This window comes from Aquarana catesbeiana, linkage group LG03 (assembly GCF_042186555.1).
Source record: "Aquarana catesbeiana isolate 2022-GZ linkage group LG03, ASM4218655v1, whole genome shotgun sequence".
Classification (NCBI taxonomy): domain Eukaryota; kingdom Metazoa; phylum Chordata; class Amphibia; order Anura; family Ranidae; genus Aquarana; species Aquarana catesbeiana.
Window position 1 is genome coordinate 627710253 of NC_133326.1, and position 25321 is coordinate 627735573.

At 43.4% G+C, this 25321-nt stretch overlaps 1 protein-coding gene across 4 annotated transcripts in view; it reads right to left on the minus strand.

The window, feature by feature from the left end:
• Positions 1-10993: 10993 nt before the first annotated feature.
• LOC141133205 (C-type lectin domain family 4 member G-like) overlaps positions 10994-25321 on the minus strand; it is a 105025-nt gene continuing 90697 nt past the window's right edge. For all 4 annotated transcript variants that reach the window (XM_073622426.1, XM_073622424.1, XM_073622427.1 and 1 more), the window contains 2 exons: positions 15617-15717; positions 10994-12291 (listed from right to left, as the gene is read on the minus strand). In XM_073622426.1, coding sequence (XP_073478527.1) covers positions 12159-12291; positions 15617-15717 — 234 coding nt within the window. In that variant the 3' untranslated portion in view covers positions 10994-12158. The remainder of the gene's footprint in view (positions 12292-15616; positions 15718-25321) is intronic.

The window sequence follows — 25321 nt, forward strand, 5'->3', positions numbered from 1 at the left end:
AAATTCATATGTATATCGTGCCCCCCTGAGGTCATATCTACCATCACTTCTGCTGAATGCTGCCCACTGGGGAGGTAAAGGAGCATGCTTGATAGTCCTGCCTACAAGTATAGTCATTAAGCCTAACATCAGCCTGTTCTGCAAAGGTAAGCAAATTGGAAGTGGAACCCTTCTTCAAAAGAACATGGTGCCACAGCACCCTGAATTTTGGTGCCTGTGAATACGCACATCTCAGCTGATGCATGAGAGTGTCATTAACAATTAATGGCACTTCTGTGTATCTGCTAAAGGGCAGCACGTTTCTGTGGTGTCAGGAAAGCAATTTTGCATGTATTCCCAACACACAAATGTGAACGCAGGCTAAATGTCTCAGTTACATTGGTGGTCGTGGTAAATCTTCTCATTACATTAGGGCTTGGTGTACAATCCTTGCATTCATACTAGTGGCCAGTGTGAAGGTCCCCCTTACATTGGTGGTCAGTGTAAATCCCTCTTTACATTGGTGGTTACTGTGAATGCTCCTATTACATTAGTGGTCAGTGTAAATCCGCATTAACTTGGTGGCCAGTGTAGAAACTCCTCTTTATATTGGTAATCGTTAAAAAAATCCAAACTTGCAGTTGTGGTCAGTTTCAAATCCTCCCCTACATTGATGGGCCATGTAGAAGCCCCCTTTAAATTGGTGGTGAGTCTAAATCCCCCTTTAAATTGGTGGCCAGTGTAGAAATCCCCCTTTATTGGCTGTTGATGTAAAAGCCCCAAATACATTGGTTGTCAGTGTAAATTCTTCATAACATTGGTGATCAGTGTACATTTCCTATTACATTGGTGGTAAGTGCAGAATTGCCCTTACACTGGTGGTCAGTGTAAATCCCCCCTCACATTGGTGGTCATTGTAAATTCCCCGCTATATGCTTGCCAAAAATTTCCAGCTTTGCTCTACAAGATTCAGAATCTGTCACAGTGTACTGTCTCCTAACTAATCCCATCCCCCACCACTGCTACTGATCTCATCAGCCCTCCAGCATTGCCACTGATCACATCCCCCCTCCCCCAGCATTGCCACTGATCCCAGGAGTCCTAGGATTTCTAGGAGTTTTCTGTCTATTGATGGGTCCCCTCACCTCCCCAATCCATGATGTGCAGGCAGTGAGGAGATGATGTGCTGTAACCTTTAGCAACCAAACAGTGAGCAGTCATACCTCTTGCAACCAACCAATCATTGAGCGGTAAGGATATGCAGTAACTTCTAGGAACCAATCAGTGAATAGTATTAATGTGCAGTAACCTCTAGCAACCAATTAGTGAGTGGTATAGATGTCCAGTAACCTCTAGCAATCAATCAGCATTGATGTACAGTAATCTCTAGCAACCCATCAACAAGCAGAAGTCATGTGCTGCAACCTCTAGAAAATAAACAGTGAGACATAATGTGTGCTGTAACCTCTAGCAGCCAGTCAGTGAGTGGTAATGATACACTGTAACCTCTGGCAACCAATCACAATTGCTATCTGATCTGATTCAGTAAACAGATTTTGAGTCTAGCTGCTATTTATGGTATGTCTCAAAGCATGTGGAGAGCGAAAATGCATGGAAGAGGGGGCCCAAGAAAATGTTTGCACAGGGTCCAGTCAATATTAAAGATGGCCCTGTGGCCGGTGAGTGTATATTTGTATGACAAATTAAAACAGCTTATTGATATTATTGATTTATTTTAATGCCCCGTACACACGGTCCAATTTTCCGACGGAAAATGTTCGATGGGAGCTTTTTGGCGGAAATTCCGACCGTGTGTCGGCTCCATCGGACATTTTCCATCAGAATTTCCGTCATACAAAATTTAAGATCTGGATCTCAAATTTTCCCACAACAAAATCCGTTGTCAGAAATTCCGATCGTGTGTACACAATTCCGACGCACGCATGCTTGGAATCAAGCAGAAGAGCCGCACTGGCTACTGAACTTCATTTTTGTCGATCTTCTGTGCTTCCCTTTCCCTTCCCACTTAGTTCTGGTGTTCCTGAGTGCCTGACAACCTGTGTACCCTCCCTATGGGAAAAAGAGGAGTGAGGATCTGCCAAGCGTTTATCAGAACTATTATCCCTGAGGGGAACACCACTTACTTTGACCTTCTGGTAATACGGGGGTCATGGCTTTGAAGTGAGTGGCCAGTTTGTATGGTGGTGGAACACTTCTATAATTTGGATCACAGTGGTGATAGCATATACTGATTGGACTTTAATCTATACTATTTGTGAAGGATCATATTTGTTGTACATTATAATTATATTAGATGTGTGTAGTACTTTTTTTTTTTAGATTTTGTTGTTGATATTCAGTACAAGACTTATTTTTGTTGCGCTGCACTCCTGCAGCCATTGAGAAATACTGTGATTGCTGCGATTGACCACAGCTATCACATGGAAATGGGAAGCTGTAAATGGCCCTGTACTATGTGATCTCTGTGACCGATCAGTAGTAAACAATGATGCCAGGAAGTTCCATATTGTTTACTACTGTCTGTGTGATCACTGATTCGCTACAGCAATCACATGGTACCAGAGCTACCAACAGCGGCCTAGATCAGTGATCAGTACTCCGATGTGTCCAGTGGATCTCCCTGGAAGCGTGCACAAATGATGGATGCGGGGGGGGGGGGGGGACATAGTGGTTAAACAGTATGTGTTTAGTATTACTTTAAGCCCATGATGCAGAAAGTCTGGTCTTATTAGATTTAAAGTCAAAGCTGCAGCTTTTTTGTTAACCTCCACGAGTTCTATGCAATGGACTGATGTTCATGAAGTTGAGAGAGACTACGGAGCAGCATTAAAAGTTCATATTGTCTCAGGATTTGTACCAGTAATATAGATTCCATGGATCGATATGTTTTTCTGCTGTCTGTGCATTCAATGTTGGTGCACCACATAATTATGCTAATTCTCAAAAAATAACAAATCGTACTTCATTGATACAGGACTGCTGACTCACAGTGTCTAAAACGGATGTTTATATGAGTTTATTTAAAGTGTAATTCACACAATATATCACTAATGTAACCACTGTACACTATGATGAAACGTATCCTGTACTATGTGGTATTCAACAATTACCAGATATAGCGGTTCCGTATGCTGTGGTTATGAGTGACTCAAACGTCCAGTGAATGTAATGACAGCACTGGAATGCTTTTAATTTATATATGGTGAGTGGTGATGGTGTTCTTGTATATTTTTGATAATTTTTACATGAATTTCACAATAAAGTATTTATATTTTTATAAATGAGTAAGATGCTCCTCAACTTTTTTGAGGAGCATCGCAAAACTTTTTTTTTTTGCTTCATTGTCTGTCCCATGAAATATTTCCTTAGTGTGTAGTCAGTTATTGGATTGCCCCCTACTGGGGAGTGAGCAATATGGAATTTAGACTTAGCTCAAAAAAACCTTCAAATGTTATTACATCTTTATGAGTAGCTTGTATGAGGACCCATGATCTCTAATAGCGGCTCTGGCTTTAATCATTCATTGGACTGTGTGTAAAATTTTAGGAAAAACAGTTCTGTGTCACTACATGCCCGTATCCTAGATATCATACACAGACCACCAATACCTGGAGCACAGGATTTTTGAGGTATGCAGTAGATCTCAGCACCAGACATATTTTTCATAATATTTATTATACAAATGTTAAAACCCATATAACACTATATCCAATACTAAAACCCAGGGTTCATATATAGATTTTCCATATGACTACAGAGTAAAGAGAAGCGTTCCACATCTCAGCTCTACGCGTTTCAAATGATTACATCTTCATCAGGAAAACATGTGAACGGAATCCATGCAGTCGAACCAATTCAATTAGGAACAAAGGATGTATGTATTTACTGAAGAACTCTAAATGTGGACCTTCATTTCCTAAAGGAGGCACAGAAGATAGAAAAGTACCCAGATCTTCTCTGTGGACCTTCAGCATCACACAACCTGTTCTTTTTGCTGTATAAAATCATAAACTTTATAAGTGTATTGTATTATGATGCTCATTTTGTGGGAAACTGTTTGTTTGTAGGCATGTTTGTACCTCTGTCTATATGCATATTCATTGTACTGTTGTACTCCCCATTTCCCTTGTGGATTTTGTTGTGTACCCAGATCTTAGACAAGGGACACCATCTCCTGTGAATGTGAATTGCAAGTGTTCTTTGCTGGAGGCCTGTTGGACACAGAGGGTGTAGCACTTTGAGGTGCCAAGATCTATATGCCCTCAAAAGTCCTGTGCTACAAGTATTGGTGGTCTGTGACTGGTCTGTATGTGTTTGTTTTAAAATGTTTCATTGATCTAAAACTGATATTGCAATTCCAGTTTGATATCAGGAAGCATAATCTTCCATAAACAATTTCTTTAGTTGCAAGCTATCCCTGATTAATAAGGACTATCCCAAGTTAAACAGATTTTCCCATAGGAAATGCAGTCATTGTAAATGACATTGGTTTTAGGGTATGGCTGCTTAAACAGAATACACTATATTACCAGAAGTATTGGGACGCCTGCCTTTACACGCACATGAACTTTAATGGCATCCCAGTCTTAGTCCTTGGGGTTCAATATTGAGTTGGCCCATCTTTGCAGCTATAACAGCTTCAACTCTTCTGGAAAGACTATTCACATGGTTTAGGAATGTGTCTATGGAAATGTTTGACCATTCTTCCAGAAGCACATTTGTGAGGTCAGGCACTGATGTTGGATGAGAAGGCCTGGCTCACAGTCTCGGCTCTAATTCTTCTCAAAGGAAATCGGGTAGGGGGATAAGGTCAGGACTCTGTGCAGGCCAGTCAAGTTCCTTCACCCCAAACTTGCTCATCCATGTCTTTATGGACCTTGCTCTGTGCACTGGTGTGCAGTCATGTTGGAACAGGAAGGGGCCATCCCCAAACTGTTCCCACAAAGTTGGGAGCATGAAATTGTCCAAAATGTCTTGGTATGCTGACGCCTTAAGAGTTCCCTTTACTGGAACTAAGGGGCCAAGCCCAACCCCTGAAAAACAACCCCACATCATAAACCCCCCTCCACCACATGATTTGGACCAGTGCACAAAGCAAGGAGTTCACCAGAGCTTCACAGGTTGCCACTGGAGTCCTCTTCCACACCTCCATGACGACATCACAGAGCTGGTGGATGTTAGAGACCTTGTGCTCCTCCACCTCCTGTTTGAGGATGCCTCACAGATGCTCAATAGGGTTTAGGTCTGGAGACATGCTTGGCCAGTCCATCACCTTTACCCTCAGATTCTTTAGCAAGGCAGTGGTCATCTTGGAGGTGTGTTTGGGGTTGTTATCATGTTGAAATACTAACTTGCGGCCCAGTCTCCGAAGGGAGGGGATCATGCTCTGCTTCAGTATGTCACAGTACATGTTGTTATTCATGGTTCCCTCAATGAACTGTAGCTCCCCAGTGCCGGCAGCACTCATGCAGCCCCAGACCAAGACACTACCACCACCATGCTTGACTGTAGGCAAGACACACTTGTCTTTGTACTCCTTACCTGGTTGCCGCCACACATGCTTGACATTATCTGAACCAAATAAGTTTATCTTGGTCTCATCAGACCACAGGACATGGTTCCAGTAATCCATGTCCTTAGTCTGTTTTTCTTCAGCAAACTATTTGCGGGCTTTCTGCATCATCTTTAGAAGAGGCTTCCTTCTGGAATGACAGCTATGCAGACCAATTTGATGCAGTGTGCGGCGTATGGTCTGAGCACTGACAGGCTTACCCCCCCACCCCTTCCACCCCTGCGCAATGCTGTTAGCCCTCATACATCTGTTTCCCAAAGGCAACCTCTGGATATGACGCTGAGCACGTGCACTCAACTTCTTTGGTCAACCATGGAGAGACCTGTTCTGAGTAGAACCTGTCCTGGTAAACCGCTGTATGGTCTTGGCAACCCTGCTGCAGCTCAGTTTCAGGGTCTTGGCAATCTTCTTATAGCCTAGACCATCTTTATGTAGAGCAACAATTCTTTTTTTCAGATCCTCAGAGAGTTCTTTGTGATGAGGTGCCATGTTGAACTTCCAATGACCAGTAAGAGAGTGAGAGCGATAACACCAAATTTAACACACCTGCGCCCCATTCACACCTGAGACCTTGTAACACTAACGAGTCACATGACACCAGGAGGGAAAATGGCTAATTGGGCCCAATTTGGACATTTTCACTTAGGGGTGTACTCACTTTTGTTGCCCGCGGTTCAGACATTAATGGCTGTGTGTTGAGTTATTTTGAGGGGACAGCAAATGTACACTGTTATACAAGCTGTACACTCACTACTTTACATTGTAGCAAAGAGTCATTTCTTCAGTGTTGTCACATGAAAAGATCTGATAAAATATTTACATAAAATGTGAGGGGTGTACTCACTTTTTTGTGAGATACTGTATATATATATATATATATATATATATATATATATATATATATATATATATCAGCAAAAGATATGCACTTTTTGGTGCACTGCAGGAACATAAGTCATTTAGTGTGTTGGGTATAGCTGCTGTGACAATAAATCATACTATTAAGTAAACGGTTGTCTCTACTTTAAAGGTATTTATGGAAGAAGCAATTGAAGGCTCAGGAATGATCTTTGATTATATTTCTGAAATGGACCATGGCTGTACATCTATGTAGTATTCTTCTTATATCTATGATATTATTTCATTTACTGTACGTGACTGATTATCCTTGTAATTAATCAAAGTCCAGTGAAGGTCACACCTTGTCTGCCCCTTTCAAAGAACATAGAGACTGACCTTTCAATATTTGTTCAAATATGGATCATATTCCTAGTACTTAAGGTTGTACACATTTCTATACAGAGACGTATATGTATAGCAATGGAGGAGCTCACACAAAAGGCATTTCTTTACTTCTACAGATTCTGATATTTCTTGCATATTTTGTTATCTTTGTCACCTTTACTTTTTCTATTCAGTAGTGAATATCTTTGGGATTTTTGAGTAAATAACATATGATGTGCTTCTCGCCCTAAAAGGTTTTTTTTCTATTGAGAGAAGTACTGAACGTTTCAGATGAATTTAGTTGGGGCGAAGGTGCCTAGAAATAAGTCCCTATGTATTGCAAAGTTCTTACATAAAGCACACATGCACTTATTTGACATGTAACAGTGCCATCTTGTGGTCAGGTTTCAGTACTACAAATACTACAAGTTCTTTGAGCTTCTGTAGAACTCTGAACAAAATCTAAAATTAAAAACACAGTAAAACCTTGGATTGCGAGCATAATTCAGAAATATGCTTGTAATAGAAAGCACTTGTATATGAAAGCAAATTTCCCCATAAGAAATAATGGAAACTCAGATGATTCGTTCCATAACCATTTATTCATAGGTCTTTCAGTTTATAGTCCATATAAAAAGATTATAGCAATGTGATATATGTAACCATAAAATGTCCATCCACAAATAGCAGCCTCAACAAGGGGATTAGAAGCAAAATCCAGCAGGAGTTAAGAGTATAAAAGAGAAGAGAGGCGCCTTTAAGTGTAGCAATATGTTTGCATTTAATGAAGGTACAACATTTAGAAATTCACATGGTTATTGATTAAAACAGGCACATCCAAGTATGCAGGCATCCGGGGTAAAGCTGTCCACACAGACCATCCTCCACACCACCGGCTCTCACCGCTGTCAGTCTGCAATCATGACCGGGAAGACTACCCTGCAGTAGAGCGATCTGAAAGTGAGGCTTGAACCGCTCGTGGAGTGCAGCGTGGAAGGGATGACGTCAATGGCGGTGAAGAGGATGATCTATGTGGAGAGCTTTACCCCAGATGACTGCATACTTAGATGTGCCTGTTTTAAAAATCAACCATGTGACTAGCTAAATGTTGTACCTTCAATAAATGTAACCATATTGCTACACTTAAAGGTGCCTCTCTTCTCTTTTATACCCAGTTGTGACATGACGCTACTCTTATATCAAGACATCGCTTATATATGAAGTTAAAGTTTATGAAAAAATGTTGCTTGTCATGCAAAACGCTCTCAAACCAAGGTTTTACTGTACATTAACCCTACCCACCCAGGAAATCTGTACATCTGCTGGAGAGTAATCTGGAACCTTTGGTGCAGGCTCTGAGGCTCATAATTAAAATAAATACATTTCCAATGTATATAATATTTTATACGCTTATTCAAAAATGTTATCCTTTCATTCAACATTAAAACATAATTGGCCTTATTTACATGAAAAAAGCAACATACTGTCTATAGAAGCCAAAGGGCAAAAATCTGAAGGTATCATGGATGTGGTATAAAGGCCAACTACACAGAAAAGCAAGCTTCCAGTATTTGGTGGCCTTGGTTCCCATCTGCCAAACGATATCAAAAAGACAAGATTTATATACAGAAATCTGAACATGCATTTTTTTAAGAAGGGGAGCACAGGGAAGTGCATATGGGATTTTGATGCATTTGTATGGATTTTGAAGCCTGTTGTTGCATTTACCATTATATTAGTGAATGGAGGCTCTAAAGTGAAGAACAAACTGACCTCAACTGATTTTGAAATCTAGATAGTTAAAGCAGAGCTCCACCCCAAAAGGGGAAGCTCCGCTTATCTGCCCCCCCCCCCCTTTCAATGCCACATTTGGCACCTTTCAAGGGGGAGGGGGTGTACCTGGTTTTGACAGGTACCTTTATCCAGGCGATCACCTGGAATTTCAGCCCCCCTCCTCCTTTCCCCACCGCCAGGCCATTCATAAAGCGCAGCGCGCTTCGCAAATGCACAGTATGGAACTGGCTGTGAAGCCACAAGGCTTTACTGCCAGTTTCCCATACAAGCAATGGAGGGGGCAGCACCCGAGAGCCGATGGAAAAATCGGTTGGGGTGCCAACATAGCTTGATTCCTGGACAGGTACTTTTTAAAAGTAAGCAGCTACAGTATTTTTATCTGCCGGCTTTTATTTTTTTCTGAAGGAGCCTGGACCTCCACTTTAACAGCTCTGTCACAATACAGTCCAATACAAAAAAAAGGGTTATTCTTGGTGTCAACATGCCTGTGTCCTCCACCACACTTTGGAACTTTCCTTTTACCCCTATGTCACTGCTGAGTCTTGTAGTGATGTAAGAGTCAGAGGAAGAAACCAGCATGCAGCGGGAGGCACAGGAATCTGACACTCCTGGAAGTGTCAAATGCCAAAGAGACTGATAATATCTGAAGCACAGGGGTAGAATATGTCATGGGTTGCACAAAAGGTGAGCATAATTCCCCTTCTCTTGCAGGAACCTGGCCTTTTCATTTATTTAGAGACCTGACAGGGTCTCTTTAGAGTGAATAACTTTCCACAGATTTTTACAAAATAGACCATTTATGTATCTATACAAGGTAATCACATCCCTCTTTAATTTTCACTTCTCTGGCTGGTTGCCGCCCGCCCATCGTGAAATGATGGCGGGGCAGTGAGGCTCTCGTTCTGGAACGAGATCATATGACGGCGTCCCAGAGTGGCCGCTCTCGCGCTCCTGCGGGGGCTCGCAGCACAGCGATGGCGGCCACGCCTTGTTGCTAGGACACAGCGTGACCCAGATCTCTGTAAAGAGCATCCACGACTCTTTAACCATGTGAGCGGCTGTGTCCAATCACAGCCGGTCACATGTAAACAAGGAAGTACCGGTAATCGGCGCTCCTTGCCTCACACTGACTGAGTGTGTGGCGAGGAGAGCCGATCAGCGGCACCTCCACACAGGGGGACATGTAGGAATGTAATCAGGGCACTGATCATCAGTACCCTGATTACAGTATAGTAAAACTGTGTCACCATACAGTGCCCACCAATGCCCAGCAATGCCAGCAATCAGTGCCCACAAGTGCCAGTCAGTGCTGGCAATTAGTGCCACCTATCAGTGCTGCCCATCAATGCCCATCATTGCTGTCGATCAATGCCCATCAGTGTCGCCCATCAGTGCCACCCATCAATGCCCATCAGTGCCCATCAGTACCGCCTATCCATGCTGCCTATCTGTGCTGCCTATCAGTGCCCACCAGTGCCGCCTATCAGTGCCGCCTATCAGTGCCCACCAGTGCCGCCTATCAGTGCCCATCAGTGCCCACCAGTGCCGCCTATTAGGGCTCATCAGTGCCACCTAACAGTGCCCATCAGTGCCGCCTATCAGTGCTCATCAGTGCCACATATCAGTGCCACCTATCAGTGCCCATAGGTGTGGCATATTAGTGCCTCCTCATCAGTGCCACCCCATCAGTGCCTATAAGTGCCACCTCATCAGTGCCCACCAGTTCAGCCTATCAGTCCGCATCAGTGCCGCCTCATCAGCACACATCAGTGAAGGCGAAAAATGACTTAGTCACAAAATACTGACAGAAAAAAGTAAAAAACATTTTTTTTTTCAAAATTTTTGTTCTTTTTATTGTAAAAAAATAAAAAACCCAGCAGTGATTATATACCACCAAAAGAAAGCTCTATTTGTGTGAAGAAAATGATAAAAAAATTTGTTTGGGTACAGTGTAGCACGACCGCGCAATTGTCATTCAAAGTGCGACAGGGCTGAAAGCTGAAAAATGGCCTGGGCAGGAAGGGGGTATAAGTGCCTAGTAGGCAAGTGGCTAGGATAATCAAAGTGTATCTACATCCAAGAAAAAATAATAATATATTGCAGCTTACAGCAGCTTTTTAGACATGGTGGCTGCACATTAGTTTTTGTTTTTTTTCAAAACGTTTTACCTTTAATTTTACCGGATGATTCTGCCAGTAACACACTTCCTGTTCTAGGGTGATAATGCTCCCTACTGCACTGCACCTAGGAATGAGCAGTATTGGCATTCTAGAACAGAACAGCTTACCTTCTACCCTTCTACATAACATACAGGGAGGTGTTCTATAATCCCAATATACTTCCTGATAACTCTGAGATAGCACTGTATTGTGCACAGGATGACACTGGATTTCTGATAGGATCAGCAGGTATATTTTGCATTTATTTAACAAAATACTTTAATTGTATATTATACAAAAAAGGAGCAAAGGAATCCAAGAGAACAGTGGACCTGTGATCTGCAGCAATCCATATTGCAATGCAGAAATGTTGGAAGCTTAATACTCATATTAGGGCAGCAGCTGAAGTAGGTTGATGTTCCCAACATGGATGCAAAGTGATGCATCCATTCAATAGTTGGAATGACCTCCTTCTGGGAGAATCAGAACAAGCTACGTGGAAGTGCTTTAAAGTCTACCTTGTAGAGGAGTACCCATTGCTAGCATTATATATTTAAATTCCAGTTTAAATTATATTATTTATTTAAATTCCAGTTTAAATTAGCTAAATACATTTCAGGTTTATCAAAACAAATCAAAACAAAAGGTATGAAATTTCTTACTGAGCATTTTCTTTAGAAAGCAGCCACAGCCTAAGTAGAAAGGCCTGTCCCCTGTCAGCACATTGCACATCTCCAATCAACAAAGTTAATGCTGCATGCTGGTTGGTTTTAGCTGGGGTGTGTTGGACCTTTGTAGATGAACCACTGCTTCCACAGAGAGAGCAAGGATCCTTCTCTGCAGCATGCTGGCAGGAGACAGGCTTTGGCTGCTTTCTTATGAAAAAACAAACTGTAAGATTTGAACCTTACAGTGTTGATGCACCGGGAATGCATTTATCTAAATTAAAGTGGAACTAAAACCTAAAATAAAAAAAAACGTAGTAGCAGGCAGCTTTATATTGTAAAAGAGATATGCAGTGTCTCTTCTGCAATAACACAAACTTACCTGTCTAATCACAATCCTCTACTGAAGGAACACTGAGCTGTTTATGTGCAGCTCAGTGGACATTTCAGACGCACTGTAGGGGTACTAGAATGTATGACTCCAATGCGCATGCACTGGAGTATCCACATCCTCTCCCAGACAATCAAGAGGTGGAAGAGCCAGAAAAGGCCTGGGAAAACTATGTGAGCAGCTGGCAAGGGATCTAACGGCCACACCGCTGGAGAGTGGAGATGAGTATCTGCCGACTTTATTTCCACTTTAACCTGAAAGTTCACTTGAATTTTGATAGTAACAGATGAGAGTCCTATGGATGGGAGGATGAACTCAGAGGAAGGAGTAACAGATGAGCATATAGTAGTATCTCAGCAGTCTGCCAGTCTCTCACAAATGTAGTCTATGGTGTTGCTGCAGTCCAAGTCATTCCATACCCCTGCTACCATTTCTGTACAGTGCTCTTGAGATGCATAGTTGTTTGGTTCACCGCGATTCCAGTTTCTGAAGACCAAATTAAATTTGTTAGAAATTGTTAGTGTTTACAGTTGTCCAGAAAAGGTCTAATAACTATAGGTAGTCTAATGGTGATTAACCCATGCGTAGCATACAAAACAATCCAGACACAACGCTGTACAGAAATTTACAGTATGCTGGATGTTCTAAGACCCTCAACTGATTGTTGTTTGTTTAACCAGACAAAGGTAAAAGAGAGTGCCTTTATGTCTGTGTCTGTCACTTATTGGCCTGGTCAAACGTTATTACTGGGAGGGTAACTCTTCCCAACTGATCCACAGAAAGCAGGTAAAACTGATAAAGGTTCAAACATCTCCACATGCTTTTTAATAGAAAGAAACACAAAGCTTTGTCTGGAGATACACTTTAAATATTTACACAAGTTCACTAATACACTGGAGTATTATGTGCATGACATTTATAGCTTTAAAGTGTACCTTTTGAGATAAAAAAAATGTAGCAATCTATCATGAACATGGCCTAGCAAGTATCTCCAGGTGGTAACATGTCTGCATATATCCCCGGTAGAGCACCACAGGGGCCCCAAAACCCCAAAGTGACTAGGTCTGCCTTTCTTAACCAGGGTTCTGTGGAACCCTGGGCTTTCTCCAGAGGTTGCTAGGGGTTCTTTGAGCAATAAACAACTTCTGCCTCTCAGATGAGTAACCACTGACACCAATCATTTTTTTAGCTGTTTAAAAGAGATCAAAGTAATGTGCCCTGAGCTGAAGATAGTAATTATCAGCAGGGGTTCCCTGAAACCATAAAGGTATTTCAAGGTCTACGCCAAAGGTTGAGAAAGATTGGACTAGGCTGTCTTAGTAATCATGTGGCTCCCCTTACTGGATTGAGCATGAGTAGTAGTATCTAGTTTGGGCACTAGGGTCTCCCTTGGCTAGGTGAAGGAGTATATAAATAGGAGAGTTAGGAGGAGTTGGGCAGTTGTTTAGTAGTAGGAAAGAGACAGAGAGAACAAGATTTCCTGAATTAGGCCCTAATGGGAATCCAAGGGCATCTCCAGCAGAAAACATTTAGTTCTTTATATCAAGGCTTTCCCCCTGCAGAACACCAGAACCCTCCCTACCCCTCAATGGGCCTGACCAGGGTAGCTGGAGGACTGAATGTTTTAAACTGTTATGGGCAGAGAATGGAATTTGGTGTAATCCTTCTGAAGTTCAGCTGTTCCCATCACATACTTATGAAGAGTTTCCTGCATAGCAATTATGCTGTATTCTACAATTCCTGTTAGTAAAACAACCAAAAGAAACATCTTCCTATTCACCTTGCCTGTGGTCTATACCGGATAGAGTGAGTATGCCCCTTGCTCTGCCAGGAAGGGGCTGGAATGAGAAGGGTCAGCTCATCAGGCAGGGTTACTGGGGATTACTTTCTTTACCTGAGGCCCCACAGTTTCAGAGTTGGGTGTGTTGGGTGTGTTATGTGTGTGTATGTGTGTGTATGTGTAAAATATGGCCATAAGGACTATTTCCATTGTTGCTCCTTCAGGGAATGTGGGGCCCTGCTAGTTGATGGAGGCCTGAAGCCTGCTGGTGGTGTCCGAAGTAAAACACGTAATTCCTGCATTCAGTTAGACAACAATATGTGAGATGAATGGAGAGGGAGGAAGCAGGCCAGAGACAATGGGAAAGGATTCTAGCTGTTGTTGTACAGAGTGTACCAGATTTTAGAGATGCAGGGGGCTTTGTCTCAGATTAAAGAAGACATGCAGGTCTGCGTTCTGTTAGTGTCATAGTTACATAGTTATTCTGGTTGAAAAAATATACAAGTCCATCTGGTTCAACCAGTGTCAACTTGCTACTATATGTATGTCCCTCGTTTTTTTTTTACATTTATATAAAACAATGTCATTTTTTTAAAATTTTGGTCAGAGTAGAGAATGGTTAAAACTCCCTTCAGGTTTTCTTTTGCTGTCTGTGTTCTGTTGGAGAGATTTCCTTTCACTTCCTGTCCAGAGACACAAAAGGAAGAGAGAAGTCTCCAAAGTGATGGTCAAGACCCTTTTAGACTGTTGTCTCCGTTGTTTCAGCTGCCACAGAAGAAGATGTCTCTATACCAACTAAAAAATTGGTCACCACTATAAACAGAGAGGGTGAATGTTCCTAGTGGCTACACCAATAATAATCTGACAAGGGTATTAACAATACAATTATCAGTGGGGACACCTGTTCTAGTAACAGCTGTCTGAAATGAGGATTTCCTTCCCTTTGGAGATATGTGCTCTCAATCCCTGTTGTGTTTTCAGGACAGAAAGTAAAGGAAAATCTCCCCCTATGAAACACACACTGATGGGGGTTTTAATCATGACCTTATATCTAAAAACAAAATGGCCTATTTTAAAGCAACAGAAAAAAAAAGCGCTTCTCTTTCGTGTACATCTTTGAGAACCTGTGGCTATCCAATAGGAAGCAACTACAATGAGTAGCTTATCACAACTTTGCATGCAAACTTTGTTAGTTTGGGATCACACAATAAAAATACACTATATTACCAAAAGTATTGGGGCGCCGGCCTTTTCACGCACATGAAGTTTAATGGCATCCCAGTCTTAGTCGTAGGGTTTAATATTGGGTTGGACCACCCTTTGCAGCTATAACAGCTTCAATCATTCTTCCAGGAGCACATTTGTGAGGTCAGACACTGATGTTGTACAAGAAGGCTTGACTCGCAGTCTCCGTTTTAAGTTCATCCCAAAGGTGTACTATTGGGTTGAGGTGCAGGCCAGTCAAGTTTCTCCATGGGAGCATGAAATTGTCCAAAATGTCTTGGTATGCTGACACCTTAAGAGTTCCCTTCACTGGAACTAAGGGGCCAAGCCCCACAACATAATCTCCCCTCCACCAAATTATCTGGACCAGTACACAAAGCAAGGTCCATAAAAACATGGATGAACAAGTTTGGGGTGGAGGAACTTGACTGGCCTTCACAGTCCTGATCTCAACCCGACAGAACACCTTTGGGATGAATTAGAGTGGAGACTGCGAGGCCAGGCCTTCTTGTCCAACATCAGTGCCTGACCTCACAAATGCGCTGCTGGAAGAATGGTTAAACATTCCCATAGACACACTCCTAAACCTTGTGGACAGCATTCCCAGAAGAGTTGAAGCTGTTATAGCTGCAAAGGGTGGGCCAACTCAATATTGAACCCCACGGACTAAGACTGGGATTTCATTAAAGTTCATGTGCGTGTAAAGGCAGGCATCCCAATACTTTTGGTAATATAGTGTAGTATTGAAATAACAGCGTAAATTCATTCATTACAATGTTTACATGTAAACTACAGTATACCACTCACGTAAATGTTAAGACAGTTTCATCCACCCATTTCCAATCTTTGGAAACTTTCCTTAGACCAATCCAGAACCTCTTATTACCGGTTGCTGGCAGCAGCACATCCTGGGAAAAAGGGAGAAAATATTTCATAAACAGTTGAATATATCATAGAAGATAAAAAAACACACAACTGTGAGCTTATATATTAAATTAGGTAACACAATTGACAGATGAGCTAGCTCTATATCATATGGTGGACCACCACTGTGACCCATCAATGGAGTTGCAAAAAATATCTACCCTTGTAACTGGTTGTGTCAGTATTGCCAGGTTTTATTTAGATCTGCTTCTTTGGGCTGCAAATATGGGCCTGCTCCTTCAAAACAGAGACAGATTATGTAAATTTAAAAGCATTGATTGCAAGATCCCATGAGCAGGGAAATAAATTACTAAAGCACTGAGAAGAGTAACAAACAACCTACAAACTATAAATAATGTGACTAATTATATTCATGAAAAACAGCTGCAACTATTTAAAATGTTTTCTGGAACCACATACAATTGAATAATAAAAATAATAATAATAATAGTGCACGAAATTTCAAATATAAACTTAATAATAAACTCCAGTGAATATGTGACAAACCGTGATCTTTAAAAAATATATATATGCAAAAAAGTCCACATGCACAATGATATAAATAAAAAACTCTTGATTGCTGAAGAAACATGAATAAACTCAATCCATGCTCTGTGACAGTCTCTGCAGAAATAAGTGTGATAGGTAATCACCACCACCTCCGTGTGAAATGCCTGCTTACCGGAGAAGGGGGCGGAGCCAAGTAAAGAGAGCGAATCTGACTTACTCCTCACAGGAATGCCCCATATATACCCAGATATAGAGAGGGCCGTACAAGCCCAGAGGACCCCTGCCACCAACAAACCTGCCCAGGGGATTGGAAGGAAACCTGCAGGTATCGCCAACGGAGAAGAGGAGTCTGCAGAGCCAATCCAACAGAGAAACTGTGATGTGGAGAAAGAAATTGCCTATGGAAAGGTCCTGGTATTCCTGGAGACATTAGCCGAAAACCTGTGTACGATCGAGCTGACCCGTCTATAGATTATTATTAAAAGTGCCAATAGACCCAAGGGGGTCTTTGTTTGAGGTGAGCAGGCATTGCACACAGAGGTGGTGGGGATTAGGGATGAGCTTCGAGTTCGTGTCGAACCCATGTTTGACTCGAACATCGCATGTTCGACCGTTCGTCGAATTTCGAATGTTATGGGCCGTTCGCGCCAAATTCGAGTGGCGCGTCACGGCCCATCGCAGTGCATTGCTGCTGATAATTGGCCTATGACCCGCATGCTTGGCCAATCACAGCGCCGTTTGTACAGAGAGCTGTAATTGGCCAAAGCCAGGGTGGCTTTGGCCAATTATGGCTCAGGGGGTTTAGTACACGCCCCACACTATATAAGGTCACCTGCGTGGTGGCCTTGTGTAGTGTGTTGCGGCGGCGGCAGAGAGATAGACAGAGAGACAGTGTCATTTGATTTAAGTTAGATAGAGTAGGCAGGCGAGTCAGTTAGCTGCACTTACATGCATCCTAGGTGTATATATATATATATATATATATATATATATATATATATATATATATATATATACACTGTATTTAGTTTAGCTAGAACCGTTCCTGTTATTCTCTTCCTGCTGACAGGCAGGCAGGTGTTTTTACAGTATTTATAGCTACCTTAAGAAAATTGATGGTGTTCTTCTGATCCTATTAGTACCACAGGCAGCTGCAGTATTTACAGTTAGTGTAGTGTGTCCTCTGCACAGTGTGCACCTAAAGTTACCTAAAGAAAATTGGTGGTGTTCTTCTGATCCTATTAGTACTGCAGGCAGCTGCAGTATTTACAGTTAGTGTAGTGCGTCCTCTGCACAGTGTGCACCTAAAGCTACCTGAAGAAAATTGGTGGATGTTCTACCGATCCTATTAGTACCGCAGGCAGCTGCAGTATTTACAGTTAGTGTAGTGCATCCTCTGCACAGTGTGCACCTAAAGTTACCTAAAGAAAATTGGTGGTGTTCTTCTGATCCTATTAGTACTGCAGGCAGCTGCAGTATTTACAGTTAGTGTAGTGCGTCCTCTGCACAGTGTGCACCTAAAGCTACCTGAAGAAAATTGGTGGTGTTCTTCTGATCCTATTAGTACCGCAGGCAGCTGCAGTATTTACAGTTCGTGTAGTGCGTCCTCTGCACAGTGTGCACTTAAAGCTACCTGAAGAAAATCGGTGGTGTTCTTCTGATCCTATTAGTACCGCAGGCAGCTGCAGTATTTACAGTTAGTGTAGTGCATCCTCTGCACAGTGTGCACCTAAAGCTACCTGAAGACAATTGCTGTTGTTCTGATCTTATTAGTGCCACAGGCAGGCAGCTGCAGTATTTACAGTTAGTGTAGTGTGTCCTCTGCACAGTGTGCACCTAAAGCTACCTGAAGACAATTGCTGTTGTTCTGATCCTATTAATACCACAGGCAGGCAGCTACAGTATTTACAGTTAGTGTACTGTGTCCTCTGCACAGTGTGCACCTAAAGCTACCTGAAGAAAATTGGAGGTGTTCTTCTGATCCTATTAGTACCACAGGCAGGCAGCTACAGTATTTACAGTTAGTGTACTGTGTCCTCTGCACAGTGTGCACCTAAAGCTACCTGAAGAAAATTGGTGGTGTTCTTCTGATCCTATTAGTACCACAGGCAGGCAGCTGCAGTATTTATAGTTAGTGTACTGCGTCCTCTGCACAGTGTGCACCTAAAGCTACCTGAAGACAATTGCTGTTGTTCTGATCCTATTAATACCACAGGCAGGCAGCTACAGTATTTAGAGTTAGTGTACTGTGTCCTCTGCACAGTGTGCACCTAAAGCTCTCACAAAATAAAAGGTTTTCAACTAACAGCATGCAGTCAAGGATGAGCAGGGCCCTCCAAAAATCACAGAGGAATACACAAGGATTACTGCAACTGACGCGTTTCGAGGGGAACAGCCCCTCTTCCTCAGAGCACAGCAGTGAATCCTCCTTCAGCAGTCGCCATATATATATGTGTGCATGTGAATATTCACATGAACCTTCAGCCAATCGGAACGAATGTTAATGGCCCCTCCCTTATCCGCCCCCAGCCCCATAGGCAGTCCAATAAATTATACTAGAAAAAATGCATAGATAATAAAAAATGGTGATTAATAATGGTAAAGGTATTGCTACCAATCATGATAATATTATTAATAGTAATTATAATTGGTGGTGTTCTTCTGATCCTCAGGCAGCTACAGTATTTACAGTTAGTGTACTCTGCACAGTGTGCACCTAAAGCTACCTGAAGACAATTGCTGGTGTTCTCATACTAATAATACTACAGGCAGGCAGTTGATTCTGCTAGCTGCAGTATATATATATAGTATATATATATATATATATACATCCCAGCTTTGTGCACCTACATCTCACTGCAGGCCACTAGTATGTCTGGAAGGCCAACAAGGAGAGGCAGACAGTCACAAGTGTCTAGAGGCAACAGTGCTGGTCGTGGAGACGGTGCATCCTCATCAGCACATGGCCGTGGGACACGCTTGTCCTTTTTTTCGGCAGCTGGCCGTGTTGAGCCGCAACATGCGGAAGACTTGGTAGAGTGGATGACCAAGCCATCCTCATCCTCTCTCACCTAGGCTCAGGGTACTTTGTCTGGCAAAGCAGCTGCCAATGCGGCCTCTTCCCTCCCTGGCATCAGTCACTCCTTCCCTAGCCCCACCATGTCCTCCTGAGGAGTCCCCCGAACTGTTTGACCACAGTGTTGGGTACCCAGTGTTTTGAAGGCTCTGATGATGGTACCCAGCTAGAGGAAGGCAGTAATGTGAGCCCAGAGAGAGGGGGTACCCAAGAAGGACAGCAATCTGGCAGTCATGTTCCCCCAGCTGCAGCATACTGCTAGGTTTGCTCCAGTGAGGAGGAGGGAGGGGATGATGAGGTCACTAACTCCACGTGGGTGCCTGATAGGAGGGAGGAGGAGGAGGAGGCAAATCTCCAACGAGGCAGGATGCCCTCCAGGGGCCAGCTTAAGGGCAGCACACCAACTGCATCACACCGCAGAGCTCCGCCTGTGCAGGGTGCTGCTGTCTCTGCGCGTAAATTCCAAAAGTTCTTTGGTGTGGGCCTTTTTTGAGACAAGTGCATCAGATCCCACCGCTGCTATTTGCAACATATGTCTCAAGCGTATCTCGCGTGGCCAAAACATCACCCGCTTTGGTACCACATGCTTGACCAGACATATGTCAACCTGCCATGCAGTTCGTTGGCAAGCGTACCTAAAAGACCCACACCAAAGAACAAAGCGGACCTCTCCTTGCTCCTCATCAGCTGGGATCTCCAACCTCACTATACCTTCAGTCCTCTCTGAAACCTGCACTGAGAAGAATGAAGGTGTAGAATTAGGTGTGTCACAGCCAAGTACTTGCGGGCAATCTGCTATCGGTACACCAACGTCAGATTGTACCAGGCAAATTTCCCTGCCCCAGCTGTTGCAAGAAGTTCGCTCCCAGCCATCCACATGCCCAGCGGTTGAATGCTAGCTTGGCTAAATTGCTAGCACTTCAACTACTGCCTTTTCAGTTGGTAGACTCTGCCCCCTTCCGTGAGTTTGTGGAATGTGCGGTTCCTCAGTGACAGGTTCCCAAATGCCACTTTTTCTCACGGAAGGCGATTCCGGCTCTCTACCTATATGTGGAAGGCAATGTCTTGGCCTCGCTGGACAGGGCGGTCAACAGTAAGGTGCATATTACTGCTGACTCATGGTTCAGCAGGCATGGACAGGGACGTTACCTATCTTTCACGACGCACTGTGTGACTCTTCTGGCAGCTGGAAAGGATGCAGGACAGGGTGCAGTAGTGTTGGAGCTTGTTTCGCCACCACGCCTCCAAAATTCTACTAGTGGTGATTCTGCCACACCTCTCTCCTCCACCCCCTCCTCTCCTTCTTCCTCCATGGCCTCTTCCTGTGCTGATTTGTCCTCAGAACCAGCGGTGCTCCGTAGGCGTTCAAGGGGCTACGCAAGTACACAGGCAAAAAGATGCCATGCGGTGCTTGAGCTGGTGTGCTTGTGGGATAGGAGCCACACTGGGGCAGAGATTCTGTCAGCTCTGCAGGGGCAGGTTCAGAGGTGGTTGACGCCACGCCAGCTTAAGCACAATGGCACCAACCTCCTCTCCGCACTCCGACAGGGACAACTGACCCATGTGCCCTGTTTGGCTCACGTCCTTAACTTGGTGGTGCAGCGGTTCTTGGGCAGGTACCCGGGCTTACAGGATGTCCTGAGGCAGGCCAGGAAAGTCTGTGTGCATTTCCGCAGGTCATATAGTGCAGTGCTCAGCTGGCTGACCTTCAAAAGGAATTTAACCTGCCCAAGAACCGCCTAATCTGTGACATGCCCACCAGGTGGAACGCAATGTTGGCCATGCTGCAGCGGCTGCACACGCAGCAGAGGGCCATCAATGAGTACCTATGCGATTATGGCACCAGGACAGGGGACCTTGTTTTTTTTTCCCCACGTCAGTGGGCTATGATCAGGGATGCATGCACTGTCCTGTCACCATTTGAGGAGACCACGAGGATGGTGAGCAGTGACAGTGCATGCATCAGTGACACTGTCCCTCTTGTCCACCTCTTGGAGCACACGCTGCGTGGAATAATGGACAGGGCACTTGAGGCAGAACAGAGGGCGGAAGAGGAGGACTTCCTTAGCTCTCAAGGCCCCCATTATCCAGACAGTGTTCCTGCGTGCCCGCCGATCACACAGGAAGAGGACGAGGAGGAGGATTGTGTCAGCATCGAGGCGGAGCCTGGCACTCAGCATCAGCAGCAGTCTTCAAGGGATCATTTACAGTCCGAAGAAACCTATGGACTTGTACGTGGCTGGGAGGAGGTGGCTGCGGATCATGTCGTTCTTAGTGACCCAGAGGACTCTGGACCGAATGCCTCAGCAAACCTACTCTGCATGGTCTCCCTGATCCTGCAAAGCCTGCAGAAGGATCCTCGTATTCGTGGTATCAAGGGGAGGGATGATTACTGGCTGGTAAACCTCCTTGATCCACATTAAAAGGGTAAGGTTGCAGACCTTATCTTGCCGTCTCAGAGGGAGCAGAGGGTGAAACATCTTTGGGGGGCCTTGCAGAAAGGTTTGTGCAACGCGTTTCCAGAGCCTGGGAGGTTACAATTTCCTGGTCCTCCTGGACAACGTGTTGCTGAGGCTTTGGTCAGTCACAGAAGGAGCGGTGGAGAAGGTGGCCGTCTGACTGATGCGTTCAGACAATTTTTTAGTCCGCAGCCCCAAGGTTGATCTGTTCCAGCAACTATCGCCAGCGTCTGATTCACATGGTGCAGGATTACCTAGGGGCAAGATCATACTTGGACACCTTTACATAGTTACATAGTTAGTCAGGTTGAAAAAAGACACAAGTCCATCCAGTCCAACCATAAAAAAAAAACAAAAAAAAACGTACAATCCAATATACCCAATACTATACCCACAGTTGATCCAGAGGAAGGCAAAAAACCCCAGCAGAGCATGCTCCAATTTGCTACAGCAGGGGAAAAAATTCCTTCCTGATCCCAGAGAGGCAATCGGATTTTCCCTGGATCAACTTTACCTATAAATGTCAGTACCCAGTTATATTATGTACATTTAGGAAAGTATCCAGGCCTTTCTTAAAGCAATCTACTGAGCTGGCCAGAACCACCTCTGGAGGGAGTCTATTCCACATTTTCACAGCTCTTACTGTGAAGAAACCTTTCCGTATTTGGAGATGAAATCTCTTTTCCTCCAGTCGTAAAGAGTGCCCCCTTGTCCTCTGTGTTGACCGTAAAGTGAATAACTCAACACCAAGTTCACTATATGGACCCCTTATATATTTAAACATGTTGATCATATCCCCCCTTATTCTCCTCTTCTCAAGAGTGAACAAATTCAGTTCCTCTAATCTTTCCTCATAGCTGAGCTCCTCCATGCCTCTTATCAGTTTGGTTGCCCTTCTCTGCACTTTCTCCAGTTCCCCGATATCCTTTTTGAGAACTGGTGTCCAAAACTGAACTGCATATTCCAGATGAGGTCTTACTAATGATTTGAACAGGGGCAAAATGATATCTCTCTCTCTGGAGTCCATACCTCTCTTAATACAAGAAAGAACTTTGCTCGCTTTGGAAACCGCAGCTTGGCATTGCATGCTATTATTGAGCTTATGATCTACCAAAACCCCCAGATCCTTCTCCACTACAGATTCCCCCAGTTGTACTCCCCCTAGCATGTATGATGCATGCATATTCTTAGCCCCCAAGTGCATAACTTTACATTTCTCAACATTAAACCTCATCTGCCACATAGTCGCCCAATTAGACAGAGCATTGAGGTCAGCTTGTAAATTGGAGACATCCTGTAAGGACGTTATTCCACTGCATAGCTTGGTGTCATCTGCAAAGACAGAAATGTTACTTTTGATCCCAGATCCAATATCATTTATAAAGATATTAAAGAGTAAGGGTCCCAGCACTGAACCTTGGGGTACACCACTGATAACCTTAGACCATTCAGAGTAAGAATCATTAACCACTACTCTCTGAATTCTGTCTTTTAGCCAGTTTTCTATCCATTTACAAACTGATATTTCCAAGCCTGTAGACTTTAACTTACACATGAGCCGTGTGTGCGGAACTGTATCAAACGCTTTTGCAAAATCCAAATAAACCACGTCCACAGCCACCCCTCTGTCCAAGGTTTTACTTACCTCTTCATAAAAAGAAATCAGGTTTGTCTGACAACTTCTGTCTTTCATGAACCCATGCTGTCTGTTGCTTAAAATGTTTTTTTCCAGCAAGAACTCGTCTATGTGGTCTTTTATTAAACGCTCCAGTATCTTCCCGACTATAGAAGTTAAACTAACAGGTCTATAGTTACTTGGTAAAGACTTTGATCCCTTTTTAAATATAGGCACCACGTTCGCCCTGCGCCAATCCAGCGGTACTATTCCCGTCATTAATGAGTCCCTAAAAATTAGATACAATGGCTTTGAAATTACAGAGCTCAATTCTTTTAGGATCCGTGGGTGGATGCCATCAGGTCCAGGTGCTTTATCCACCTTTATTCTGTCTAAATATTTCTGGACCATATCCCTTTTGAGCCATTGTGGATCATTGGGGGCTGTGTCAATACCACCCCCCTTATGGACATGAGCTTCCCCATGCTCTTTTGTATATACAGAGCTGAAGAAAGTATTTAATAAATTAGCCTTCTCCTTGTCCCCAGTCACCCACTCTAGATTATTTTGTAAAGGGCCTACATGCTCAGACCTGACCTTTTTACTGTTAATATATTTGAAGAATTTTTTGGGGTTTGTCCTACTATTTTTTGCGATCTCTCGTTCATTTTGAATTTTTGCACCCTTGATTTCCTTTTTACATATTCTGTTAAATTCTTTGTAGCATTTAAATGACACTAGTGTTCCTTCATTTTTATATTTTTTAAAAGCTCTTTTCTTATTGTTTATAGCTTTTCTAACTTTGACCGTGAGCCACATAGGTTTTCTTTTTAGCCTTTTAAACTTATTGCCCATGGGAATATACTTTGCAGTGAGGTCCCAAACAGTCTTTTTGAAGAATTCCCATTTCTGTTCTATGTTTATCGCTGCCAATATTCCCTCCCAGTCTAAGTCCTCGAGAGCAGCCCTCATCCTTGGAAAATTTGCTCTCTTGAAGTTAAGTGTTTTTATCTTTCCCTTATGTATTTCTTGTTTACAGCTAACATCAAATGAAATCATGTTATGGTCACTGCTACCCAGGTGTTCCTTTATCTGCACATTAGTAATAAGCTCTGCATGGTTTGAGATTACCAGGTCCAACAGAGCTTCATTCCTAGTTGGGGCCTCAATAAACTGGACCATAAAATTGTCCTGTACTAGGTTTATACATTTTTGCCCTTTAACTGTCCCAGCAGTGCCATTACTCCAGTCAATTTCTGGGTAGTTAAAATCTCCCATTATTATCACTGTCCCAGCCCTTGCAGCCCTTTCCATCTGTGCAAGGAGCTGAGTCTCCACCTCCTCGTTAACATTGGGTGGTCTATAACAAACTCCAATGATTAACTTTGAACTACGCCCATCTATATGCAGTTCCACCCATAATGCTTCAGACTCATCACACTCCCACCGAAAATCCTCTGGGTTACTGGGTCTTGAGGATGGATTACTGGCCAGAGCTTGCACATAATGCAATTGAGCTACTGGCCTGTCCTGCATCCAGCATTCTTTCGGAACGCATATTCAGTGCTGCTGGAGGCTTTGTAACCGATCACAGGGTGCGCCTGTCCACCGAATCGGTCGATCGACTGACCTTCATAAAAATGAATCAGTCTTGGATCAACAGCTACCAAGCACCTGATGTAACCGATTGATTTTTTTTAAGTGTGAAATCCCTTTAAGACTGCCTATGCTGATGCTGAGTGACTATCCTGTTATGCTAAGTGACAATCCTCTTCCTCCTCAATTTTCATGCTGATAGCTTGTAAGAACATTTTTGGTTCTGGGCACCGCCACCAGTGGCCAAGGCCCAATTTTTCTGCCCCTGTTTAACAGGGGAGTGGAATTACAATTTTTGATGCAATACTTTGCAGCAGGGCTCATTCCTGTGC